Below are 27,885 nucleotides of genomic sequence, written 5' to 3'. Positions count from 1 at the left end.
TGTTAATGTCTCTGTTTAACGAGAGGGTGGAGGAATATCATATAAATGTCAGGCTTTCAATGTTGATACGTGGTTGTTGGCTACATGTAACACTTTAGTTTGTTCTTCTATTCAACCACATAGGATTATATCCCTATGATAAAGTATCCGAAGTTTGTGTATTTTTCTCGCTTTTTCCAGTTAGAATTCACACCCTGGATTTGATGGTACCTTCTCTGTAGATTGACTTATCTTTACATATCAAAGTGACAGATATAACTCTCCATCTCAGTAGCATAGAGCAGATGTTATATATACCTGGCACATATACCATACACTATTATATCTACACTATAGTCCACCTATTGACCCTTGTGTTTTCCCCTTTACCTTTCAACAATTCTGTGAATAATATGTGTAGATATGTTCCCATTACCATTATATTTGTCCTTTTCATTCTTCCCAATGAAAAGATGCCTGTCTGTCACACAGATCCCATAGAGGGTCACATTTAGGTCTCTCCTATTGAATTGTCACAGTCATAGAAAAATAATACTATAGGCCAGGGTTTCCCAAACTCGGTCCTGGGGCCTCGCAGGGGTGCCATTTTGTTTTTGCCCTAGTACTACACAGCTGGTTCAAATAATCAAAGCTTGATGATGAGTTGATTCTTTGAATCAGCTGTGTAGTGCTAGGGCAAAAACCAAAACGTGTACCCAGGGGGGTGACCCAGGACTGAGTTTGGGAAACCCTGCTGAAGGACATCTCTATCATCACAGTACAGTACACAGTAGTCTGTCGCTCTATCTGCAGTAGAAGGTTTTTAATCTCCATCTCTTTATCTCTTTGACACAGAGCAACCTGGTGGCCATCAAACATGTGAACAAGAAGAGGATCGAGCTGACCAGACAAGTGCTGTTCGAGCTCAAACATGTAAGTCCAGACCAGTACCCAATGATTTACTGTGTATGTCTGCTGTTATTACTTAGAGTTATTGTCATAAAGTCTGGTGGGTTCTCCTCACTGCCTCACTGCTGAGGGGTATCCATTCCTGAGGTGATTATTAAGATTAGTCCAGCGAGTTGTCTTTTCCCTCTTATACATCGTTGATGATTTAGTGTTATTGTCTGCTATAGAGACCACTCGCCTGATTTCCCCAGGTTTAAACCAGTCACCGATGAAAGGACTTGGGTCTAAACTAGTAAACAGTCTGACCCTCCAGGACTAGAGTTGAAGGTCCCTTTACCAGGGCCCTGCCTCATGTTGTTTTAGGCGAGCATGCCTCTGTTTATGACCCCTCTGCAGCAGCAGTATTAGAATGAGGCTCTCCCACTGAGGTGGTTAAACCAGTGTGGGCGTTGGGGGGGGTGTCCTGAATCATTACCAGGTTGTTCAAAGGAGGGCCTCTTTCACGCCGCAACAGTAGATGTCTTATTACTGAACCTGTGCTGCTGTTGTTAAAGACTCAGATCCTCAAACGTCCTCCAACATCAGCTGCAACAGCTGTGGATGAAGAAAATTGTCTCCATTTTGGGAATTACATTTTATGAGACAGTGACAGAGAAATGTGAGAAGAAAAAAACAAGAATACGTCCGACTTGAAACACGATGTGGGAAAGACAAAACATTGCTGAAACACATTAGTTTGAAGCTAATGAAAAGCCAGACGTTAGTCAGTGCTATTATCGGATCTCTGGGTCTGTATTAATTGAGTTATCATATGTGCCATGGATAAGGCTCTGGGCAGCCTAGCCCCCCAACCCCCCTCGCTCTCTCGCTCTGAACTGTGGCCCATTGGATGTGAAGGCCCTGGATGCCTCTACTCAGCGACGGCGGGTGGGCGGCGCACTCAGGAGAGACACCAGTCTGAGCTGGCGGCTCATCAGAAGCCCCAGGGGCCTGATCGGCTGTCAGTTCCCCGCTCATGAAAGAGCCAACCAGATGAGGGAGAGAGGGGCCTGCCAATGGAAACTTAACCGTTTGTCTTCGAGTCTCTCCTCCCCCTTTTCTCTCCTATCCTCCCTTAGCTAGTGTTCCGCAGGGGAAATTATATAGGCCAAAGGGTATGCTAACTTCTTCTGAGCTGTGAAACAGGAGCAACCGACTCCCTGGTTTTGGTGTTTCAGCAGCTGTCACTCACCTCTGTTAGTGAATCGGCCCCAAACCAAAACACACTGTACAGGTTATTCTCACTGTTTTTGGAAGTTTCACGCTGCTCAGAGATATTATATACATCCTCCCTGCCAGGGCATGGATGTATTGAAACAGAGGATGTGTGGACTGGATTCAAATTTCGCTCTGTTGTTTATACATACACATCATATGGAAGGTTTAAATACAGAGCACGCAACGCTTTCCTATGTGACAAGCCCAAACATCATTTATAGGATTTTGTTTTGTATGCTTTTATTTGACATGATTCATTTTTGGATGAGATCCCAGGTTGTAAAAAGAGGACATGGAATGAATGATAATTTTCCATGTTGTGCCTTTTACACGTTTTGACTGCTATGCACTCATATTATAGCCTGTACCTCCTTTCAACACCTCTGCATTTTTTCACATGCTGTAAGTTCCCACAACACTGCCTCATTCATAACCTCCCGGCCCAATGTATTCACATGCACGTGTCAACTGGATGGCCAATGAGGGAAAGCTATACTCAACGTGTAGAAAAGACACTGTGCCAAAACCTGCACGCTGTAAATAGACTATTCTGATGAGGTTTTTGGTTGCTTTTCTAGAAAGGAAAATCTATTGCCATATAATCTGGAGAGAATGATATACTGATTTGAATGTCAATGCGTTTGTTTACAGATGAGAGATGTGCAGTTCAATCATTTAACCAGATTCATTGGTGCCTGCATTGACCCTCCCAACATCTGCATCGTGACTGAATATTGTCCCAGAGGTAGTCTTCAGGTAAGACCTCACAATTATTCCGTTTAATGGAATTTCAATTGTTTTTGCATGTTTTGCCAAGTATAATCACTTGGACCGACTATAATATTGAAATGACCATTCGGTGTGGTCTTGCTAATGTATTATTCATTCATACTCTTTCTGTATAAATGTATGGTTTAAGATGCCTTGAGAGACATTTGGAAACGAACTCTGGGCTTTCAAGTTTAGTTTGAAATGCCAGCCTGATGCACTGCCAAAATGGAAGAATGTGAAGCTATTTGAAACTTTTAATAATGGAGCTTACCTTTGTTTAACTAGGCAAGTCAGTTAAGAACAGATTTTTATTTACAATGACGGCCTACCGGGGAACAGTGGGTTAACTGCCTTGTTCAGGGTCAGAACGACAGATCTTTACCTTGTCAGCTCGGGGATTTGATCTAGCAACGTTTCGGTTACTGGCCCAGCACTCTAACCACTAGGCTACCTGCCGCCCTTATCACGTGAAGACATTTCAAACTGACTGTTACTGTAAAACTGTGTTGCTGTTTAAAAGATGGATACGTGATGTGAAACAGGGAGATGTCAGACGAATTAGAGCGATGTCAGGATTAGAGATGTCAGCTGAAAATTGTACTTCTACTTTCAGGACATTTTGGAGAATGAGAGCATCAATCTGGACTGGATGTTCCGCTATTCACTCATCAACGACATAGTCAAGGTATGTGTCCTGTTTGACTGCAGCCAACAATACATGTACTATCATTATAACTGCAGTTGGGTTGTTTTGAGGTCACATTGGTACCTTATTAGGGCGGCGCACAATTGGCCCAGCGTCATCCGGGTTAGGGGAGGGTTTGGCCGGGGTAGGCTATCATTGTAAATAAGAATTTGTTCTTAACTGACTTGCCTAGTTAAATAAAGGTTAAATAAAACATTTTAATGAAATATTAGAGAGAGTAGGTATTGATGTAGCACATGTGGATGTGTGAAACTTACTTCTCAAGTGTCCCCACTTACACCAGCGAATAGCTAGCTTTTTGCGTGGCGCCGACTGGTAACACGTTTCAGGAGGGCTGTCACGTGTGCTAGCAAGACAGAGGTCCTGGGTTCGAGCCTCGTCATGAGCTGAATCAGGAGGAGGTGTTGCTCGCTAATCAAGCAGCGTGACGCCCTTTACATTGGCATCACACTTAGTATGACTGAAAACTGCACTCTGGTCTCATAGACTAGACGTAACATAGTAAATGTAAATCCGGGACACTCAAATTAGTATGATATGTTACGTTCTGGTATAGTTACATAAGACAGACGGTTACTTAAGGCAAAAACCAGCAGTGGCAGGGCGTATAACGCAAACGTCTAGCTACCCAAAGCGTGAACGTCTAGCTACCCAAAGCGTGAACGTCTAGCAACCCAAAGGTTGCATGTTTGAATCTCATCACGGACCACCTTAGCATTTTAGGTAATTAGTAACTTTGCAACTATTTAATACTTTCTAGCTACTTTACAACTATTTAACATGTTAGCTAACCCTTCCCCTAACCTTAATACTGCAGTGGGCTAAAACAGGGTCACACAGAGTGTTTCTTGGTAGTCTTAAACAAATCTACTTTGAAACAAAAGTATACACCTCACACACATGGTTATGGGCTTAAAAAAAAAGAAGACACCTGTACCATGTCAGATATAGAGTTGAAATGTATTACATTTATAATTTTAATCCCAATATTACACTTTATATACAGGATCAGTCAAATGTTTGGACACCTACTGATTCAAGGATTCTTCTTCATTTTTACTATTTTCTACATTGTAGAAGAGTAGTGAATACATCAAAACTATTAAATAACACTTATGGAATCATGTAGTAACCACAAAAGTTTTAAACAAATCAAAATATAGTTTATATTTGAGATTCTTGATGATAACTTTGCACACTCTTGGCATTCTCTCAACCAACTTCATGAGGTAGTCACCTGGAATGCATTTCAATTAACAGGTGTGCCTTGTTAAAAGTAAATTTGTGGAATTTCTTTCCTTAATGCGTTTGAGCTAATCAGTTGTGTTGTGACAAGGTAGTTGTGGTATACAAAAGATAGCCCAATTTGGTAAAAGACCAAGTCCATGTTATGGCAAGAACAGCTAAAATAAGCACAGAGAAACGACAGTTCATCATTACTTTAAGACATGAAGGTCTGTCAATCCGGAAAATTTCAAGAACTTTGAAAGTTTCTTCAAGTGCAGTTGCAAAACCCATGAAGCGCTATGATGAAACTGGCTCTCATAAGGACCACCACAGGAAAGGAAGACCCAGAGTTACCTCTGCTGCCGAGGATAAGTTCATTAGTTACCAGCCTCAGAAATTGCAGCTCAAATAAATGCTTCATAGAGTTCAAGTAACAGACACATCTCAACATTAACTGTTCAGAGGAGACTGCGTGAATCAGGCCTTCATGGTTGAATTTCTGCAAAGAAACCATTACTAAAGGACACCAATAAGAAGAAGAGACTTGCTTGGGCCAAGAAACACGAGGAATGGACATTAGACAGGTGGAAATCTGTCCTTTGGTCTGATGAGTCCAAATTTTGGATTTTTGGTTCCAACCGCTGTGTCTTTGTGAGACGCAGAGTAGGTGAACAGATGATCTTCGCATGTGTTGTGCCAACCATGAAGCATGGAGGAGGAGGTGTGGGGGTGCTTTGCTGGTGGTGACACTGTCAGTGATTTATTTAGAATTCAAGGCACACTTAACCAGCATGGCTACCATAGCATTCTGCAGTGATACGCCATCCCATCTGGTTTGCGTTTAGTGGGACTATCATTTGTTTTTCAACAGAACAATGACCCAACAAACCTCCAGGCAGTGTAAGGGCTATTTGATCAAGAAGGAGAGTGATGGAGTGCTGCATCAGATGACCTGGCCTCCACAATCACGTGACCTCAACCCAGTTGAGATGGTTTGGGATGAGTTGAACCACAGAGTGAAGGAAAAGCAGCCAACAAGAGCTCCGCGTATGTGGGAACTCCTTCGAGACTGTTGGAAAAGCATTCCAGATGAAGCTGGTTGAGAGAATGCCGGGTGTGCAAAGCTGTCATCAAGGCAAAGGGTGGCTACTTTGAAAAATCTAAAATATATTTAGGTTTTGTTTTTAACACTTTTTTTTTTTGTTACTACATGATTCCATATGTGTTATTTTATAGCTTTGATGTCTTCACTATTATTCTACAATGTAGAAGATTGTAAAAATAAAGAAAAACCCTTGAATGAGTAGGTGTATCCAAACTTTTGACTGGTACTGTACATGACAGAAGACTCAAATATAATAAAACCGTTCTACAAAGAAACACTGGAGTTTTGGCGGCTTTTCAAAATTATGTTGAGTAATTATGGAATTCTTAACATTTAACATTCCACCCATGAGGCCACTAGCTCGTTTGACTGCAGGAAAGGACTACCCCTTTAACCTAACTCTTAACCCTAACCCCTTACCCCTAGCCTTGCTAATGTTACCCACCTAGCTAGCGTTAGCCACCTACCTAATATAAGCCACAAAAAAATTGGAATTCGTAACGTATTATACGTATTGTAAATATAACGTATTGTACGAATTGCAATTTGTAACATATCGTACAAATTGTAATTCATAAAATCATATGTAATGTAACATTTCATGCTAAATATAGGGAGACAGATTTACATTTACTATGTTACATCTACTCCTGAGTCCAGGTTGAAAACTTGGAAAGCGACATAATGACAATACAAAATTCCTTCCGCTTAATCAAATGTAATCATCCATGTATTTTCAATAATTATTTTTAGCCTGCTCTAACAAAAGGGCTTTTTTTACATGGATCATGGAGTAAATCAACCAAATTGCTGTTAAAATAACAGTCCGCCAAGCTGTCAACAACAGGGACTTTCTAACAAGCAAAGGGCACTATAAGCCACATTCTGACATACGCTCCGACAAATATTAGACGTATACATGACAGTGCAGTATCTTTTTGTGTCCCCGTAGGAATTAGATTTCCCATGTGAAATGTACTACTTGAAACACTTGGCTCCATGCAGAATTTTCATCACATTTCGATCAAACTCAAAACACATTTCCACATGATCAGATGTGTATGTTTTCGTGTATGCTATACTGTAGGATATTTCTTTTTGAACGGTCAATTTAATGCTTGCTTCGTCAGGGAATGAACTATCTGCACAACAGCTACATCGGCTCCCATGGAAATCTGAAGTCATCTAATTGTGTGGTGGACAGTCGGTTTGTGTTGAAAATTACGGATTACGGACTGGCCAGTTTCCGTTCATCATGTGAAAATGACGACTCGCACGCACTCTATGCAAGTAGGTCAACATTGTCAGCAGAGGTGATCACTTTGCCTCTTCACCCATGGAAGAAAACAAAATGGAGGATTGGATTAAGGAGAAGATGCTCAGTGGTTAATGTGAGTTTGTTGTGTTTCTAGAGAAGCTGTGGACGGCCCCCGAGTTGTTGATCTACGACAGACACCCTCCACAGGGCACCCAGAAAGGAGATGTGTACAGCTTTGGCATCATACTCCAGGAGATAGCCCTGAGGAATGGACCCTTCTATGTGGACGGCATGGATCTGAGCCCTAAAGGTAAAACTAATTATGCTAATAAATGCAGGTTGGCATTTATTGAAATTACTCGTGAACTGGAGGCAGCTCTGCGGAGTGGTCACTAACTGGCACAGCCATAAAGTCATAAAATCTGATTTTAAACCTAACCTTAACCACTCTGCTAACCCTGATGCCTAACCCTTACCATGAATTAAGACCAAAAAGTATAACTTCTTCGCCCCATTTCCTCCTTCATGCATGTTCCCTAATGCATAAAGAATATCATCTTCAGGGTTGGATCACTCCAGTCCTTGGCTCAAGGGCTGCAGTACTGCTGGTTTCAGTTCTCCCTAGGACTTTATGGATCGATCAATTTCCCAGAGACTGCAGTGCGCACACACACACACACACACACACTAACACTCCCCTATCTTGACTACTACAGAGATAGTGCAGAAGGTGCGTAACGGCCAGAAGCCTTACTTCCGGCCCACCACAGACAACAGCTGCCACTGTGAGGAGCTGACCATCCTGATGGACAGCTGCTGGGCCGAGGACCCCGTCGAGCGGCCCGACTTTAGCCACATCAAGATCTACATCACCAAACTCAACAAGTGAGCACTGATCACCACCATGCCCCAAAATGGCAGCCTAGCTCCTCCATGTAGATCATATTTTCTTTGGATTTATTTTTATCAAGATGTTTGAAAAGGAGAATGGAGGAAATAATTGAATGAAGTTGATATTATCAAGAGATGCTAGAAAAGGGATTAGCATTAATTCAAATAAGATGAAAGAAAGTGATGCTGTTTATCACACACAAATAATTTCAGATCAGAGCGATAGGAAGTCTTCACCCTCCAAGTGTGGAATTTATATTTATCTTGTTGTTCTTCATGGCCTACCCTATGCATTATTCAGATGCATATTTTGGTTTCTGTGTGGGTGCGTGTTCCCTTGAGCTGGGCAGACCTGTCACAGAAGGACAAATATGTGATCTACCTGCTGATCAAAATCCAGAAAACCTTGAAGATTTGGAGTGACCTCTGTGACCAAGAAAACCCAAGTGCTTTATGAGCTGTGGGAGGAAATCAGACCCTGGTGTTTGTTTTGTCGCCGGATCAAGCTTTCATGGCCATACTCCTTTTCCCTACAACACCCCCACTATCAGATGTGTCCCCTTGCTGCAGAACTGTTTTCATGTCATTCAACGCTTCTGTATTTCTTACAAGTACAAAGGCTATTTTTGTTTCGGCATGGTAGATGTACTCCGTTTGAATTCTGACAGTTGTGACAGGGAGATCACAACACAGGTTGTGGTTCATTATATTGACTGGCGGCTTGGCCGTGTGGCTCAAAGCAGGGCTCTGGATCTGTCTGTCTGTCACGTTAACATATAGCCACTGGCACCGCTAGCCTCAGTGATACTTCTGGCCAATTCCACTGGCCTGAGGTAAGAGAGACATGATTGATATCTCTCAGAAGCACTTCATTTCATTCCGTAAATATATTTTATTGACATAGTGACTGATGGCGTGTTATTTTTGGTGTGTGAAACCCTGGCTGAAGGACACAAGAACATAGAGTGTCTTTAGTAATCAGTGTCGTAAACGATCTGATGTAGCCCACATCAGGGGCTCTCACTTTGTGTATTACAAATGGCTGAATTGACTTCTCTGTAAGTGACCTTGATTACTATGATTACCATTTGGCTGGGTAAAGAATGTGAAATCTCTCTTCTCCTATGGATCCTCAGTCCTCAGTGACAATCCTTATGATTCAGGGCTGGGGCCAGTCTATAGTGTACTTTAAGAGAGTAAGCTGTGTATCCTTCACATGATTACCCCTGATGCACTGCTATTTACCACCGTCTTGATTTATCGTTGTGTTCTTCTACATGTGGGTGTATGATCTATGACCCATTAGAGATGTGGGAAAGATTCCAAACGCTGAGTGTACAGTACCGTACAGCTACAGTATAGCCCTGAATGACTCAACCACCGTGCTGTATAGACAAAGGGTCTGAAAAGTACAACCATGACGTCACTTTTGAAATATGCATTGAATAGACCATATTAGGTGATGTTAATGGAGTGGAAAGGTTTTTCATTTAGAATATCAACAAATGAATGGGTATGTCATCTTTCTGTCTGTTTGTCTCACAGGGAGGGCAGTACCAGCATTCTGAACAACCTGCTGTCCAGGATGGAGCAGTACGCCAACAACCTGGAGAACCTGGTCGAGGAACGAACGCAAGCCTACCTGGAGGAGAAGAGAAAAGCCGAAAATCTACTTTACCAGATCTTGCCACAGTCAGAATATTTATTATTTGGATTCTCCTCTTGCTCTATTATGTTTATACGTCTGAACTTCTGATTATCAAACCCGAGAAAATGACACTCTTTTCTGTGTTGTGCCGTTCCACCTATTCATTGTTTAAATTCCACGGCAATGGAAGAGTGCATCAGCTTTCTCTTCTATCTCACACTTTAACAAATATACACATTTAAAGTTACGTAAGCAGAGAGGAGATGAAAGGGCAAGGCAAGATGGGAGCTGACAAGCAAACTTCTCATTAACCAGAACTAGGAGGAGAAATGTGATAGGGGGTTTAAGCACCTCTGATAACACGAAAGCAGCAAATGACAAGCCATGTCCTCAGTCTATTTAAGCTGTCTGTCTCAGTGGTGTAGTCACACTCATTTACCATCCCATTGTCTGCCCAAATGTCTCCCCCCCAAATTTAAGCCCTTTTGACAGACAGAAAAGGGCCTGAGAAAACGGAGCGATATCTTCTCTCACTGCAGAATTCAGCCTATTTGACCAGCGTCCTGGGTTAACCTAGCTACCAGTGCTACACTGTGCCTCTGGCTCTTTAATGTAATTACTGTACTTTAAAATATTAATGAAAAGGAAGTGATAGTGTTAGAATCTGCTTATACTGTAACTTCCCTTATTCACTGTGGACCGTAGCTGCCAAGCTTACTGTCACTGTTGATTCATAGGTCTGTATTAGCATTTCGCTCTGCATTGTTTTACTAAATTTGTGTTCTCTTATCCACAGCTCAGTAGCAGAGCAGCTAAAGCGAGGAGAGACGGTTCAAGCGGAGGCATTTGACAGTGTGACAATCTACTTCAGTGACATTGTGGGCTTCACGTCAATGTCAGCTGAGAGTACACCACTGCAGGTAAAAAACTGTCAGTAGAGATATCCACTACTAACCAACAACAGATACATACCTTACACAATGGTATTCAAACTTTCTTACCGGGAGCCTCATTATTATTATTATATATATTTTTTGCAATAATTTCTTGCGACCCCACCCCAAATCTAAGGACTCAAACTTAAAATCGGTAGATTAACATTTTTACATCAACAAATGACCTTTAATTCATTGCATTTTCTTCTCTCTCATCCAAATTAAGAGAACCAATAAATACATTTACTTATTTGTGAATATTTGTCTCTTTTGTGTGTGTGTGTGTGTGTGTGTGTGTGTGTGTGTGTGTGTGTGTGTGTGTGTGTGTGTGTGTGTGTGTGTGTTTTATGTTTTTTAAATGTGTCGACCCCGACTTTGAATACCGTATGTATGACCAGTTAGTTTTGCTAAGTAAAATGCACTCAATATTTATTGAGTCAAAGTATTAATTCACAGTGGGAAATTAAACTTCCTGTACGGGTGGCGTTTGTTTATTTTTATTGAACCTTTATTTAACTAGGCAAGTCAGTTAAGAACAAATTCTTATTGACAATGACGACCTAACCCGGACGACGCTTGGCCAATTGTGCGCCGCCCTATGGGACTCTCAATCACGGCCGGTTGTGATACAGCCTGGAATCGAACCAGGGTCTGTAGTGACGCCTCTAGCACTGAGATGCAGTGCCTTAGACCACTGCGCCACTCGGGAGGATAAGAATGTTGTAACCGAAAGGTCGCTGGTTCTAATCCCGAGCCGACTAGGTGAAAAAAATAAAGTTGATGTGCCCTTGAGCAAGGCATTTAACCCTAACTGCTCCTCTAAGTCGCTTTGGATAAAAGTGTCTGCTAAATGACTACAATGTCAACTCTCTCCCAAGACACTGAGGTAGCTGACATGAAAGCTTGAAAATATGCTGATCCAACAGCTCATTATAAGAAAAGAAGAGAATGTGAAGAGGAGCTTCTTTGTGACTTACGTAACCTCACAGAGCCTATTAGAGCACCTACCGTATGTCTCCTAGTTATAAAGCATTCCCACACTGAGGCCACAACTCAAAATAGTACTGAGAGTGTATTGACGCATAGTTGAGTCACTGGGTGCTATAGCTGCAATGGAAATTCTTTCTCAGATGAAGAAGATTTCAAGACCACTCATATCATTGAGAGACTCCCTTCAACAGAGTCTAAATGTACTGTATGATGATGAAAGGCCGATGGGATGGTTGTAATGGTCTCAATGGTTTTAAGTGCAGTGCCCCAACATGTTATTTTTTTCCCCAAACATTTTGGTCATTCAGAACTCTGAAATTTATCAGATAATACAGATAATACAATTTTGCCCATATTCGTGATAAAGAATCTTAATAAACTCACTGGTTTAAGACCATAAATTAACCAAAATAGTACTGCTAACAGAACTATATTGAAAATATTGTGATTGAAGACTTTTTTTTCCTAAATCAAATTATTTTAAAATGTAACCTCATCGTTTCTACACACTTTCTACTTGGTTTAAGTTGCTTCAATTCAGACTTTTATTTTTTACTCTGACAACCACAAGCCACTCTTGATGCAACTTATTAAGATGGTGTTACTGGAGTGTTTCTTCTAAAGTTGTGAAGATACTTTACAGCAGCGATTCTACACTGGTGTGTTGCGGGAGGTTTTGAGTGGCTTGCGGGTGTCAGAGTAAAAAATAAAATTACTGAAGTCTGAATTGAAGCAACTTAAACCAAGTAGAAAGTGTGTAGAAATTATGAGGTTACATTTTAAAATAATTTGATTTAGGAAAAAAAAGTCTTCAATCACAATATTTTCCATATAGTTCTGTTAGCAGTACTATTTTGGTTAATTTTGTGGTCTTAAACCAGTGAGTTTATTAAGATTCTTTATCACGATTATGGGCAAAATTGTATTATTTACAATGAAAGAGGTGGGAATGTTGTTCCCTTGTCATATAATTGCTACATTTAGTATCTGTATAGCATAAAAATAGTTTTCCAGATTGCATTTTGGCAATTATTTTTCATGATGCGAATATTGTGTCGCAACTGAGACAACCTGGTTCAATTTGGGTTTGTGATTGTGGAGGTCAGGTCATCTGATGCAGCAGTACATCACTCTCCTTCTTGGTCAAATAACCCTTACACATCCTGGAGGCGTGTTGGGTCATTGTCCTGTTGAAAAACAAATGATATTCCCACTGAGCACAAACCAGATGGGATGGTGTATTGCTGCAGAATGCTGTGGTAGCCATGCTGGTTAACTTTTTAGGGTATAGGGGGCAGTATTTTCGATTTCGGATGAAAAGTGTGCCCAGAGTAAACTTCCTAATACTTGGGCCCAGAGTCAAATATTTGCATATTATTAGATTTGGATAGAAAACACTCTGAAGTTTCTAAAACTGTTAGAATGATGTCTGTGAGTATAACAGAACTCATATGGCAGGCAAAAACCTGAGAAAAATCCAACCAGGAAGTGTGGAAATCTGAGAATTGTAGTTCTTCTTTTGAATCCCTATCGAAACTACAGTGTCTGTGGGGTCACGTTGCACTTTCTAAGGCTTCCATAGGCTGTCAACAGCCGTAGAAAGTTTTTCCATCATTCTCCTGTTACTGGGCAGAGAATAGTAGCTCAGTCAATGAGTGGACTGCCTATGGACAAAGGGCTTGGTGATGTGCGAGCCCGACAGGGCGCCCCTCCTCCTTTTTTTTCTTGAATGAATACGCTATTGTCCGGTTGGAATATTATCGACGTTTTATGTTAAAAAATACCCTAAGGATTGATTGTAAACAACGTTTGACATGTTTCTACGACCAGTAATGGAACATTTTTTACTTTTCGTCTCTGGTACTGCGCTCGCGCGTTATGCCTTTGGATAGTGATCTGAACGCACGAACAAAACGGAGGTATTTGGACATAAATATGGAGTATTTCGAACAAAACAAACATTTCTTGTGGAAGTAGGAGTCCTCGGAGTGCATTCTGACGAAGATCAGCAAAGGTAAGAGAATATTTATAATACTAATTCAGAGTTTTGTTGATGCCAGAACTTGGCGGGTAGCTGTATAGCTTGCTTCGATGGCTGAGCTATGTACTCAGAATATTGAACAATGTGCTTTCTCCGTAAAGTTATTTTGAAATCTGACAAAGCGGTTGCGTCAAGGAGTAGTGTATCTATAATTCTTTCAATAAATGTTGTACATTTTATCAACATTTATGATGAGTATTTTTGTAAATTGATGTGCACATTCACCGGAAGGTTTGGTGGGAATACATTTTCTGAACATCACGCGCCAATGTAAAATGCTGTTTTTGGATATAAATATGAACTTTATTGAGCAAAACATACATGTATTGTATAACATGAAGTCCTATGAGTGCCATCTGATGAAGATCATCAAAGGTTAGTGAATATTTTAGCTGGTCTTTTGGTTTTTGTGATGCCTGTCCTTGCTTGGAAAATGGCTGTGTGGATTTTCTTGTGAAGTTTATGTCCTAACATAATCTAATTTTATTATTTCGCCGTAAAGCCTTTTTGAAATCGGACAATGTGGTTAGATTAACGAGAGTCTTTTAAAATGGTGTAAAATAGTTGATTGTTTGAGAAAATTAAATTGAGATTTTTGCTGTTTTGTATTTCGCGCCATGCTATTTCACTGGCTGTTGAATAGTGTGGGACGGTCACGTCCCACCTAGCCCAGAGAAGTTAACTGTGCCTTGAATTCTCAATAAATCACAGCCAGTGTCACCAGCAAAACACCATCACAACTCCTCCTCCATGCTTCATGCAGAGATAATACGTTCACCTACTCTGTGTCTCACAAAGATACAGTGGTTGGAACCAAAAATCTCAAATGGAACCAAAAATGTCCATCGCTCGTGTTTCTTGGCCCAAGTAAGTCTTCTTCTTATTGGTGTCTTTTAGTAGTGTTTTCTTTGCAGCAATTTGACCATGAAGGCCTGATTTTCACAGTCTTCTCTGAACAGTTGATGTTGAGATGTCTGTTACTTGAACTCTGTGAAGCATTTATTTGGACTGCAATTTCTGAGGCTGGTAACTCTAATGAACATATCCTCTGCAGCAGCGGTAACTCTGGGTCTTCCTTTCCTGTGGCAGTCTTCATGAGAGCCAGTTTCATCATAGCGCTTGATGGTTTTTGCGACTGTACTTGAAGAAACTTTACATTTTCCGTATTGACTGACCTTCAAGTCTTTAAAGTAATGATTGGCTGTCATTTCTCTCTGCTTATTTGAGCTGTTCTTGCCATAATATGGACTTGGTCTTTTACCAAATAGGGCAATCCTGTATATACCACCCCTACCTTGTCACCACACAACTGATTGGCTCAAACACATTAAGGAAAGAAATTCCACAAATTAACTTTTAACAATGCACACCTGTTAATTGAAATGCATTCCAGGTGACTACCTCATGAAGCTGGTTGAGAGAATACAAAGAGTGTGCATACAGTAGCTGTCTTCAAAGCAAAGGGTATATGTCGTTACTGACAACTTACATCAGCCTCGTAAACTGTGGAAAATTATAAAGGACATTGGCTTAAAAACTCCCCATAAGGTAAAATCCTCTAGTATTGGCCTGGATATTGATGATGTTTTATGCTATCAGCAGGTAATGGTTGCAAATTATTTTACCACATTTTTTACCACTATAGCCTCATCTCTGGTTAAGAAGTTACCCATCTGCTCTGGACACTATGGCCAGTCTTTCATTAATAACTTTTACCATAGCAAAGATATCACAAATGATTTGTTTGAGCTGTGCATGGTAACAGAGGACAAAGTTTCCAATCTACTATGCTTAATGAGCACAAACAAAGCAATTGGGCTGAATAATCTTCCTGCAAGATTCATAAAGGATAGTGCTTTTGTCACTGCTAAAATGATAACACATATTGTAAACCTTTCTATTAGTAGTGGTACATTTCCCAAGGATCTCAAAATAGCTTGGGGGGTTCCACTCCACAAGAAGAGCAGTAAAATAAATGTAGGAAACTACAGGCCTGGGTCAATCCTTAGCACCTCATCCAAAGTTGTTGAGAGATTTCTTTTTAATCAACTTGAGGGATACCTTCTTGAGCACAAACTACTTTATGAACTACAATCTGGCTTTATAATAGCTCAGTCCACTGATAGTTGCCGTATCCACCTTTTTGACCACATTAAGCAGGAAAGTGAGAAGGGGAACTGTACAGGTATTGTCATGTTAGACTTGCAGAATGCTTTTATCACTGTAGACTATGATATTTTCCTGATGAAACTGAAATGCATGGGTCTAAATGATGTAGCAGTGAATTGGTTTAGGTCTTATCTGACCAACAGAACACAAGTATGTAATGTTGGTGATGTTCTGTCAGAGGCCAAAGAAATATCCTGTGGAGCACCGCAGGGATAAATTTTAGGGCCTCTCTTATTTCTTATATATGTTAATGATATGCCAGATACAGTGAAGTGCAAAACTCCTGCTTTATGCTGATGACTCAGCCACACTGGTATCAGGGAAGGATACAGGAATTGCATTTTGTTAGAGATCGGTTGTCTGACAACAAATTGTCATGTCATTTGGGAAAAATGTATCTATTTTGTTTGGAAATAAACGTAACTTGCTTAGGGCTGACAAGATAACAGTAAACTGTACTGGCAAGGAGATTGAATCTAAAACCTATGTAACTTATCTTGGTGTGTCCTTAGATCAATCCCTTTCTGGAGACCTGATTGCTGCTAAAATTCTTTCTAAAATGGCAAACAAATTCAAATTTTGATATCGTAAACACTAGATATTTTAACATTAAAGTTAAGAAACTGCTTGTCTCAACCTTGATTCAGTTTCATATTGATTTTGACTGCTCTGCTTGGTATAGTGGGCTATAAAAAAGCTAAAAAAGAGAATGCAGGTCATGCAAAATAATGTTATCAGGTATATGCTGAATGTCCCCCCTAGGATCCACATAGGGGTACAAGAGTTCAGGGAGGTGGGCTTGTTGCCTTTGGAGTCCAGAGTGGACCAACTTCAACTTAATCATATGTTTGACATTTTAAATGACCGTGCCCCAGGTTACATGAAAAACCACATTGATATGGTCTATAATCAACACAATCACAATACCAGAGCTAGTGTTATGTCTTGTAAAATCCCAAGAGTAAACAGTACTGCGAGGAGCACTTTCTTCCATACAGGCATTTGTCTATGGAATAGCCTTCCCTTGGAGATCAAGCAAATAAATAATGGCTTTAAAAAGAAGGCATTGTTTTTTAATTTGGACAATGTTGTCTAAGTAAGGGAAACCACTCCACTGCCCCTTGTGCCCCTACTGCTGGTCAGGTGTATTATTTGAAGGATCGGTATGATGCGCAATTAATAGATTGTTTTAATGTGAAATGAATATGGTTGATTTTTAAGGTTAGGGAGAAGTGCAGTGAATAGTGCCACTTTTTAGCATGTCAAAATAAATGAATGTATTTATGGTTGTTTGTAATTTTCTCTTCTCTTTTAATCATGTTATTGTTTTTACCATCAAGGACCACTTTGGAAATAAGCGTTTTAATTAATACTTTGATATCCTCTGGGTCCACATTGTGCATTTTGTTGTAAATATCTGTAGCTCAAAATAAATTAAATTCAAAAAGGTGGCTACTTTTGAAGAATCTCAAATATTAAATATGTTTTTGATTTGTTTAATACTTATCTGGTTACTATTGAATGGGTAGGTGTGTTCAAACTTTTGACTGGTACTGTATATAATGAAATATTAGATTAAGTCGAAATGGTTTAACAAATAATGATAAGCCCATCTGAAACTTCAGCTACAGATAACAAACAGATCACCGAACATTTAGAATCCCACCGTACCTTCTCCACTATGCAATCTGGTTTCAGAGCGGGTCATGGATGCACCTCAGCCAAGCTCAAGGTCCTAAACGATATCATAACCGCCATCGATAAAAGACAATACTGTGCAGCCGTCTTCATCGACATGGCCAAGGCTTTCGACTGTCAATTACCGCATTCTTATCGGCAGAATCAACAGCCTTGGTTTCTCAAATGACTGCCTCGCCTGGTTCACCAACTACTTCTCAGATAGAGTTCAGTGTGTCAAATCGGAGAGCCTGTTGTCCGGACCTCTGGCAGTCTCTATGGGGGTGCCACAGGGTTCAATTCTTGGGCCTACACTTTTCTCTGTATACATCAATGATGTCGCTCTTGCCGCTGGTGATTCTCTGATCCACCTCTACGCAGACGACACTATTCTGTATACTTCTGGCCCTTCTTTGGACACTGTGTTAACAAACTTCCAGACGAGCTTCAATGCCAAAAACTCTCCTTCCGTGGCCTCCAACTGCTCTTAAATGCAAGTAAAACTAAATGCATGCTCTTCAACCGATCGCTGCCCGCATCCGCCCGCCAGTCTAACATCACTACTCTGGACGGTTCTGACTTAGAATATGTGAACAACTACAAATACCTAGGTGTCTGGTTAGACTGTAAATCCTCCTTCCAGACTCACATTAAGCATCTCCAATCCAAAATTAAATCTAGAATCAGCTTCCTATTCCGCAACATAGCCTCCTTGACTCATGCTGCCAAACATACCCTCGTAAAACTGACTATCCTACCGATCCTTGACTTCGGTGATGTCATTTACAAAATAGCCTCCAACACTCTACTCAGCAAATTGGATGCAGTCTATCACAGTGCCATCCGTTTTGTCACCAAAGCCCCATATACTACCCACCACTGCGACCTGTATGCTCTCGTTGGCTGGCCCTCACTTCATATCCGTCGCCAAACCCACTGGCTCCAGGTCATCTATAAGTCGTTGCTAGGTAAAGCCCCTTATCTCAGCTCACTGGTCACCATAGCAGCACACGCTCCAGCAGGTATATTTCACTGGTCATCCCCAAAGCCAACTCCTCCTTTGGCCACCTTTCCTTCCAGTTCTCTGCTGCCAATGACTGGAACGAATTGCAAAAATCACTGAAGCTAGAGTCTTATATCTCCCTCACTAACTTTAAGCATCAGCTGTCAGAGCAGCTTAGCGATCAGTGCACCTGTTCACAGCCCATCTGTAAATAGCACACCCAACTACCTCATCCCCATATTGTTATTTATTTTTTTGCTCTTTTGCACCCCAGTATCTCTACTTGCACATTCATCTTCTGCACTATCTATCACTCCAGTGTTTAATTGCTATAATGTAATTATTTCGCCAGTATGTCCTATTTATCGCTATCTCCCTAATCTTACTACATTTGCACACACTGTATATAGATTTTTCTATTGTGTTATTGACTGTGTTTTTTTATCCCATGTGTAACTCTGTTGTTTGTGTCGCACTGCTTTGCTTTATCTTGGCCAGGTAGCAGTTGTAAATGAGAACTTGTTCTCAACTGGCCTACCTGGTTAAATAAAGGTGAAATAAAAAAATATATAAACTAGAACTGAAATAGTTTTCTGAGCCCCATTTCTCTCCATGAGCACACTGAATCTCCTAACTAATAGTTACTCAGGGGCATTACAACAGCCGTTTGACGAATGAGAACATGACACTTCATATCTTCTTTTGAGTAAACAGCTGATATTTTACGTAATTATTTATCTTAAAATTCTGAATCCTTCTTTTGAAAATGTGTTCCCAGTATTTAGTCTGTTGCATTGTTTTACTTATGCAAATGCGTTTCTCAGTAATCTGAGGTTCTGGGAAGTGGCCCAAGGCGGGGAACAGACACATGTTTTCATCTGACTGGGGGAATCATTGGGAGTTCATGCAGAAACACATCTCCGTCAATCACAGGGGCAAACCAAATGAAACATGCCTCATGAACGCACAAAGTGGAATTTACTATCTTTGGGCACTTTCTTTGAAATTGCTTCGTTTCACAAAAGTTTGCCACTAGCTAAATGAAGTATTTCTGAAATAGAGACTGAGGGAGCAGAAGAGTAACGGCAATATGCTTTTAGTGGTGGTGTTTCCAATCGTTTTAACCTTAAAACAATTGTTTGTAGTTTACCTGAGTACTGTACCTAAAGTATTTTTAAATTCTCCGTAGGTTGTGACGGTGCTGAATGATCTTTACACTTGCTTTGATGCCATCATCGATAATTTTGATGTGTACAAGGTAAGTCAGAGTAATCACGTTTTTTGTTATTTTCAACCAGTGATATAATCACCTGTTTTACCTGCTGACACGTTGTCTTGTATATCTCAGGTGGAGACCATTGGTGATGCGTACATGGTGGTGTCAGGGCTTCCGGTAAGGAATGGTAAACTCCACGCAAGAGAGATTGCTGGGATGTCCTTAGCCTTACTAGAACAGGTGAAAACATTCAAGATTCGACACAGACCCCAAGACCAGCTACGGCTAAGGATAGGAATCCACACAGGTATCATTTCACATGGAGTTTGGAATTATTGTTAAAATGTTTTATGCTTAACTACTGTTGGAAGCTGGCAGTTAAAAAAAAAAAAAAAAGGGTTGTGTCCAATTGAATTAATCTGTGTCTTTGGGCACTGCCCAATCCTACTCCCAATCCTTGGCTTCTACTAGTTACCGCCTAATAAAACTTGAATAAATCATATAAAACTTCAATCTTTCAATACCTCCTAAATGTTACATGATCTGCCCTAGCCATTGACAGTTTATTTAATTCTATGACAAATAGCTTAACTATGTTATGACACACTATTTATTATATTGTAAATCAGGTAAGGGCAACTTTGATGGAGGTGGGGGCCACAAAAAAAAACTACTCATGAGGGGTCGCAGTGCCTCATGGGTTTTAAAGTACATTTCCTGCAATTCTACTTGTTTTGCCATTGGGCGTGGAGAAGATTTTGCAATTTTCTAACTCATTTCATGCAATTCTACACATTTTTCCATGGAGCGGAGAGAAAAAATGTGCAGTTTTACAGCTAATTTCCTGCAATTCTACACATTTTGCCATAGGGTGGAGGAAAATGTTTGCCGTTTTTAATATGATAACTGACTACAAGTTTAGATAGCTGGCCGCTAGACTAACTTACCAATAAAACATTTTTTGCTGATATGGGCTAATTATGTGATCGCTGATGCACAACCAAGTTTTGAAATTGCACATTCTATTATTCTAACTCTCAACAGTAAGTTGAGACCCCTACTGAGTAAAAATGTTTAAATGATAAAACGTTTTATTTTTATCACTGTAGCAAATAGTCGACTAGCCAAGAACTCATCTGTGATTCAATTGCCCACTTATGTATCCTGCCTATTCCTGCTTCATGATCGCATGGGGCTTTTGCTTAGTCATTTTTATAAACTGTTGTGAATGGTTATGACCGTTGATTACAATATCTAGGTTTCAGGACATACTGTATTTCAGTTAAGAAATCTCTGGCAATTTCTCCAGTAGTGACAATATTTGAACAAGTACAGGCAGTGTTGCACGCTCAGGCAGATCAGGTCAAGCTTTTCAGAGGTTTTTTTGTCCATAGTTCTCAGACATTATCTCATGCAGGCAGAATGTACAGTATAATATTCTTATTCAAACACTTGACATGAACATCACTGATAGGTCTTTCAACAGTCTGCGTGGGAGGTGCTCAATCCCATCATTTTGTGCATGCGTTGTTTCAAATCAAATTTATTTTTATATAGCCCTTCGTACATCAGCTGATATTCTCAAAGTGCTGTACAGAAACCCAGCCTAAAACCCCAAACAGCAAGCAAAGCATGTGAAAGAAGCACGGTGGCTAGGAAAAACTCCCTAGGAAAAACTCCCTAGAAAGGCCAAAAACCTAGGAAGAAACCTAGAGAGGAACCAGGCTATGAGGGGTGGCCAGTCCTCTTCTGGCTGTGCAGGGTGGATATTATAACAGAACATGGTCAAAATGTTAAAATGTTAAAATGTTCATAAATGACCAGCATGGTCAAATAATAATAATCATAGTAGTTGTCGAGGGTGCAACAAGCACGTCCGGTGAACAGGTCAGGGTTCCATAGCCGCAGGCAGAACAGTTGAAACTGGAGCAGCAGCACGGCCAGGTGGACTGGGGACAGCAAGGAGTCATCATACCAGGTAGTCCTGAGGCATGGTCCTAGGGCTCAGGTCCTCCGAGAGAAAGACAGAAAGAGAGAAAGAGAGAATTAGAGAGAGCATATTTAAATACACACAGGACACCGGATAAGACAAGAGAAATACTCCAGATGTAACAGACTGACCCTAGCCCCCCGACACATAAACTACTGCAGCATAACTACTGGAGGCTGAGACAGGAGGGATCAGAAGACACTGTGGCCCCATCCGATGATACCCCGGACAGGGCCAAACAGGCAGGATATAACCCCACCCACTTTGCCAAAGCACAGCCCCCACACCACTAGAGGGATGTCTCCAACCACCAACTTACCGTCCTAAGACAAGGCCGAGTATAGCCCACAACGATCTCCGCCATGGCACAACCCAAGGGGGGGAGGCGCCAACCCAGACAGGAAGACCACGTCAGTGACTCAACCCACTCAAGTGACGCACCCCTCCCATGGACGGCATGGAAGAACACCAGTAGGCCAGTGACTCAGCCTCTGTAAAAGGGTTAGAGGCAGAGAATCCCAGTGGAAAGAGGGGAACCGGCAAGGCAGAGACAGCAAGGGCGGTTCGTTGCTCCAGCCTTTCCGTTCACCTTCACACTCCTGGGCCAGACTATACTTAATCATAGGACCTACTGAAGAGATAAGTCTTCAGTAAAGACTTAAAGGTTGAGACTGAGTCTGCGTCTCTCACATTGGTAGGCAGACCATTCCATAAAAATGGAGCTCTATAGGAGAAAGCCCTACCTCCAGCCGTTTGCTTAGAAATTCTAGGGACAATTAGGAGGCCTGCGTCTTGTGACCGTAGCGTACGTGTAGGTATGTACGGCAGGACCAAATCGGAAAGATAGGTAGGAGCAAGCCCATGTAATGCTTTGTAGGTTAGCAGTAAAACCTTGAAATCAGCCCTTGCCTTAACAGGAAGCCAGTGTAGGGAGGCTAACACTGGAGTAATATGATCAAATTTTTTGGTTCTAGTCAGGATTCTAGCAGCCGTATTTAGCACTAACTGAAGTTTATTTAGTGCTTTATCCGGGTAGCCGGAAAGTAGAGCATTGCAGTAGTCCAGCCTAGAAGTAACAAAAGCATGGATTAATTTTTCGCGTCATTTTTGGACAGAAAATTTCTGATTTTTGCAATGTTACGTAGATGGAAAAAAGCTGTCCTTGAAACAGTCTTGATATGTTCTTCAAAAGAGAGATCAGGGTCCAGAGTAACGCCGAGGTCCTTCACAGTTTTATTTGAGACGACTGTACAACCATCCAGATTAATTGTCAGATTCAACAGAAGATCTCTTTGTTTCTTGGGACCTAGAACAAGCATCTCTGTTTTGTCCGAGTTTAAAAGTAGAAAGTTTGCAGCCATCCACTTCTTTATGTCTGAAACACAGGCTTCTAGCGAGGGCAATTTTGGGGCTTCACCATGTTTCATTGAAATGTACAGCTGTGTGTCGTCTGCATAGCAGTGAAATTTAACATTATGTTTTCGAATGACATCCCCAAGAGGTAAAATATATAGTGAAAACAATAGTGGTCCTAAAACGGAACCTTGAGGAACACCGAAATTTACAATTGATTTGTCAGAGGACAAACCATTCACAGAGACAAACTGATATCTTTCCGACAGATAAGATCTAAACCAGGCCAGAACTTGTCCATGTAGACCAATTTGGGTTTCCAATCTCTCCAAAAGAATGTGGTGATCGATGGTATCAAAAGCGGCACTAAGATCTAGGAGCACGAGGACAGATGCAGAGCCTCGGTCTGACGTCATTAAAAGGTCATTTACCACCTTCACAAGTGCAGTCTCAGTGCTATGATGGGGTCTAAAACCAGACTGAAGCGTTTCGTATACATTGTTTGTCTTCAGGAAGGCAGTCAGTTGCTGTGCAACAGCTTTTTCTAAAATTTTGGAGAGGAATGGAAGATTCGATATAGGCCGATAGTTTTTTATAATTTCTGGATCAAGATTCGGCTTTTTCAAGAGAGGCTTTATTACTGCCACTTTTAGTGAGCTTGGTACACATCCGGTGGATAGAGAGCCGTTTATTATGTTCAACATAGGAGGGCCAAGCACAGGAAGCAGCTCTTTCAGTAGTTTAGTTGGAATAGGGTCCAGTATGAAGCTTGAGGGTTTGGAGGCCATGATTATTTTCATCATTGCGTCAAGAGATATAGTACTAAAACACTTTAGTATCTCCCTTGATCCTAGGTCCTGGCAGAGTTGTGCAGACTCAGGACAATGGAGCTTTGGAGGAATACCCAGATTTAAAGAGGAGTCTGTAATTTGCTTTCTAATGATCATGATCTTTTCCTCAAAGAAGTTCATAAATTTATTACTGCTGAAGTGAAAGCCATCCTCCATTTGCGAAGGCTGCTTTTTAGTTAGCTTTGCGACAGTATCAAAAAGAAATTTCGGATTGTTCTTATTTTCCTCAATTAAGTTGGAAAAATAGGATGATCGAGCAGCAGTAAGGGCTCTTCGATACTGCACGGTACTGTCTTTCCAAGCTAGTCGGAAGACTTCCAGTTTGGTGTGGCGCCATTTCCGTTCCAATTTTCTGGAAGCTTGCTTCAGAGCTCGTGTATTTTCTGTATACCAGGGAGCTAGTTTCTTATGACAGATGTTTTTAGTTTTTAGGGGTGCAACTGCATCTAGGGTATTGCGCAAGGTTAAATTGAGTTCCTCGGTTAGGTGGTTAACTGATTTTTGTCCTCTGACGTCCTTGGGTAGGCAGAGGCAGTCTGGAAGGGCATCAAGGAATCTTTGGGTTGTCTGAGAATTTATAGCACGACTTTTAATGCTCCTTGGTTGGGGTCTGAGCAGATTATTTGTTGCAATTGCAAACGTAATAAAATGGTGGTCCGATAGTCCAGGATTATGAGGAAAAACATTTAGATCCACAACATTTATTCCATGGGACAAAACTAGGTCCAGAGTATGACTGTGGCAGTGAGTAGGTCCAGAGACATGTTGGACAAAACCCACTGAGTCGATGATGGCTCCGAAAGCCTTTTGGAGTGGGTCTGTGGACTTTTCCATGTGAATGTTAAAGTCACCAAAAATTAGAATATTATCTGCTATGACTACAAGATCCGATAGGAATTCAGGGAACTCAGTGAGGAACACTGCATATGGCCCAGGAGGCCTATAAACAGTAGCTATAAAAAGTGAGTGAGTAGGCTGCATAGATTTCATGACTAGAAGCTCAAAAGACGAAAACGTCATTGTTGTTTTTTTTTTGTAAATTGAAATTTGCTATCGTAAATGTTAGCAACACCTCCGCCTTTGCCGGATGCACGGGGGGTATGGTCACTAATGTAACCTGGGGGTGAGGCCTCATTTAACACAGTAAATTCATCAGGCTTAAGCCATGTTTCAGTCAGGCCAATCACATCAAGATTATTATCAGTGATTAGTTCATTGACTATAACTGCCTTGGAAGTGAGGGATCTAACATTAAGTAACCCAATTTTGAGATGTGAGGTATCACAATCTCTTTCAATAATGGCAGGAATGGAGGAGGTCTTTATACTAGTGAGATTGCTAAAGCGAACACCGCCATTTTTAATTTTGCCCAACCTAGATCGAGGCACAGACACGGTCTCAATGGGGAAAGCTGAGCTGACTACGCTGACTGTGCTAGTGGCAGACTCCACTAAGCTGGCAGGCTGGCTAACAGCCTGCTGCCTGGCCTGCACCCTATTTCATTGTGGAGCTAGAGGAGTTAGAGCCCTGTCTATGTTCGTAGATAAGATGAGAGCACCCCTCCAGCTAGGATGGAGTCCGTCACTCCTCAACAGGCCAGGCTTGGTCCTGTTTGTGGGTGAGTCCCAGAAAGAGGGCCAATTATCTACAAATTCTATCTTTTGGGAGGGGCAGAAAACAGTTTTCAACCAGCGATTGAGTTGTGAGACTCTGCTGTAGAGCTCATCACTCCCCCTAACTGGGAGGGGGGCCAGAGACAATTAATCGATGCCGACACATCTTTCTAGCTGATTTACACGCTGAAGCTATGTTGCGCTTGGTGACCTCTGACTGTTTCATCCTAACATCGTTGGTGCCGACGTGGATAACAATATCTCTATACTCTCTACACTCGCCAGTTTTAGCTTTAGCCAGCACCGTCTTTAGATTAGCCTTAACGTCGGTAGCCCTGCCCCCTGGTAAACAGTGTATGATCGCTGGATGATTAGTTTTAAGTCTAATACTGCGGGTAATGGAGTCGCCAATGACTAGGGTTTTCAATTTGTCAGAGCTAATGGTGGGAGCCGTCGGCGTCTCAGACCCCACAACGGGAGGAGTAGAGGCCAGAGAAGTCTCGGCCTCCGACTCCGACTCGCTTAATGGGGAGAACCGGTTGAAAGTTTCTGTCGGCTGAATAAGCGACACCGGTTGAGCATTCCTACAGCGTTTCCCTCCAGAAGCCATGAGAAAGATGTCCGGCTGCGGGGACCGTGCGAGGGGGTTTATACTAACGTTACTATCTGTACTTACTGGTGGCACAGACGCTGTTTCATCCTTTCCTACACTGAAATTACCCTTGCCTAACGATCGCGTCTGAAGCTGGGCTTGCAGCACAGCTATCCTTGCCGTAAGGCGATCGTTCTCCTGTATATTATAAGTACAACGACTGCAATTAGAAGGCATCATGTTAATGTTACTTAGCTTCGGCTGTTTGAAGTCCTGACGAACCATGTCCAGATAAAACCTCCGGGGTGAAAAAGTTGAATGAAAAAAGTTGAGTGAGGGAAAAAGTAAAAATATACGGTAATGAAAAAGTAAAAAACCGTCAGGTATCAAAGTAAGATCGGCAACAAAAACGCACAGCAGCGTAAACAAGTCTGCAAGTTGTGACCGGAAACAGGAAACACCCTCAGGCACTTTGTTTGAGTTCAATCTAATCTTTCATGCTTTTAAGTACACTTAACTTATCATGTGAGCTTCTGGTAAGGAAAGAAATGCTACTTTATTTAAATGATGGTTTTCCATGGAGTATATTTCCAGCATAATTCACTGCCTTTCTTCTGTGCAGGACCTGTCTGTGCTGGGGTGGTGGGTCTGAAAATGCCCAGATATTGTTTATTTGGAGATACTGTCAACACAGCGTCTCGGATGGAATCGAATGGAGAGGGTGAGTGACAGATTCGGATCTCTGTTGTTCTATTTTAGTGGCTGTCAGCGTTTTTTAAATAAATAAATATTCAAACGAAATGCTGCTGCATGGAACAATGGTCACATTGTAGAATTCAATTGGGGAAAAATAAATATGTTTCAGTTGACACACACTGACTACTAAGTACTCATTATTTGTTATTTATGTGGTATTTGCTCGGATTTGGATTTTGTGGTTGTTCGTCCACCGAGTATTCCCTGTTGTATTGGTCTTATGTAATGGTGTTGTGAAAGACTGGTTCCCGTCATTATTTGTCTTAACTAAATCTGACTGATATCTTGTGTCTGAGAGTCCATGACCATCCAATTATACAAATTGTGGACTAGCTCTTTGCACATACTTCCCTGTAAGAAACGTAAACGTCAAGGGATACAGAAAGTAGACATGGGATATTTATAGTCACAAAGCAACAGACAGGATGGAGGTTGTCATTGTAGTTTAAGAGTGATTATCTGGACTGGTATTGCTGGCAGCTGTTCTTAACTGGTGTGGTGCTAGTGGGACCACTGGTGTTGTGCCAGCCGGGAGGTTTTGTGAGTGACTCATCACGTTATTGATTAACCCACTCCCTTCCTGCTCATTTCCTGCTCTGTGCTTTCACGTCCATTGAGAAATAGTTAATAACACTTATACCCATGTCATATCCGTAGTGATAAAACTGTATACCATCAAATATCCTATAGTGGTAGGAATCACCTCTGGGACTGCACTGTCAGCTGTTTCTAGGCACTATTTCCACAGCACCAGGAAGGATTTCACTGTTCATTTCTACTTTTGACAACCTAACATAGACAGATCTACTTGGTTAACATGCATGTGTATTATAATTGTTATTGTCTGCCCAGTGCATATGGCGGAGGATAAATGCTTGTATGTAATGCAACTGGGTGTCACTCCCTGCAAAAAAAAACACTCACTGTGATTTGTCTCTTGTCCCATTG

General features: G+C 41.3%; 1 protein-coding gene across 1 annotated transcript in view; it reads left to right on the top strand.

The window, feature by feature from the left end:
• npr2 (natriuretic peptide receptor 2) overlaps window positions 1-27,885 on the top strand; it is a 50,069-nt gene that overhangs the window by 21,128 nt on the left and 1,056 nt on the right. The window contains exons 10-20 of the mRNA XM_014128815.2: window positions 835-912; window positions 2,797-2,901; window positions 3,530-3,601; window positions 7,085-7,244; window positions 7,367-7,522; window positions 7,929-8,097; window positions 9,649-9,795; window positions 10,548-10,671; window positions 19,756-19,824; window positions 19,915-20,089; window positions 26,804-26,902. Coding sequence (XP_013984290.1) covers window positions 835-912; window positions 2,797-2,901; window positions 3,530-3,601; window positions 7,085-7,244; window positions 7,367-7,522; window positions 7,929-8,097; window positions 9,649-9,795; window positions 10,548-10,671; window positions 19,756-19,824; window positions 19,915-20,089; window positions 26,804-26,902 — 1,354 coding nt within the window. The remainder of the gene's footprint in view (window positions 1-834; window positions 913-2,796; window positions 2,902-3,529; window positions 3,602-7,084; window positions 7,245-7,366; window positions 7,523-7,928; window positions 8,098-9,648; window positions 9,796-10,547; window positions 10,672-19,755; window positions 19,825-19,914; window positions 20,090-26,803; window positions 26,903-27,885) is intronic.

Source organism: Salmo salar, chromosome ssa11 (genome assembly GCF_905237065.1).
Source record: "Salmo salar chromosome ssa11, Ssal_v3.1, whole genome shotgun sequence".
Classification (NCBI taxonomy): domain Eukaryota; kingdom Metazoa; phylum Chordata; class Actinopteri; order Salmoniformes; family Salmonidae; genus Salmo; species Salmo salar.
Note: the sequence above shows the minus strand (reverse complement) of the source record. Positions and strands in the feature narration are given on the sequence as shown.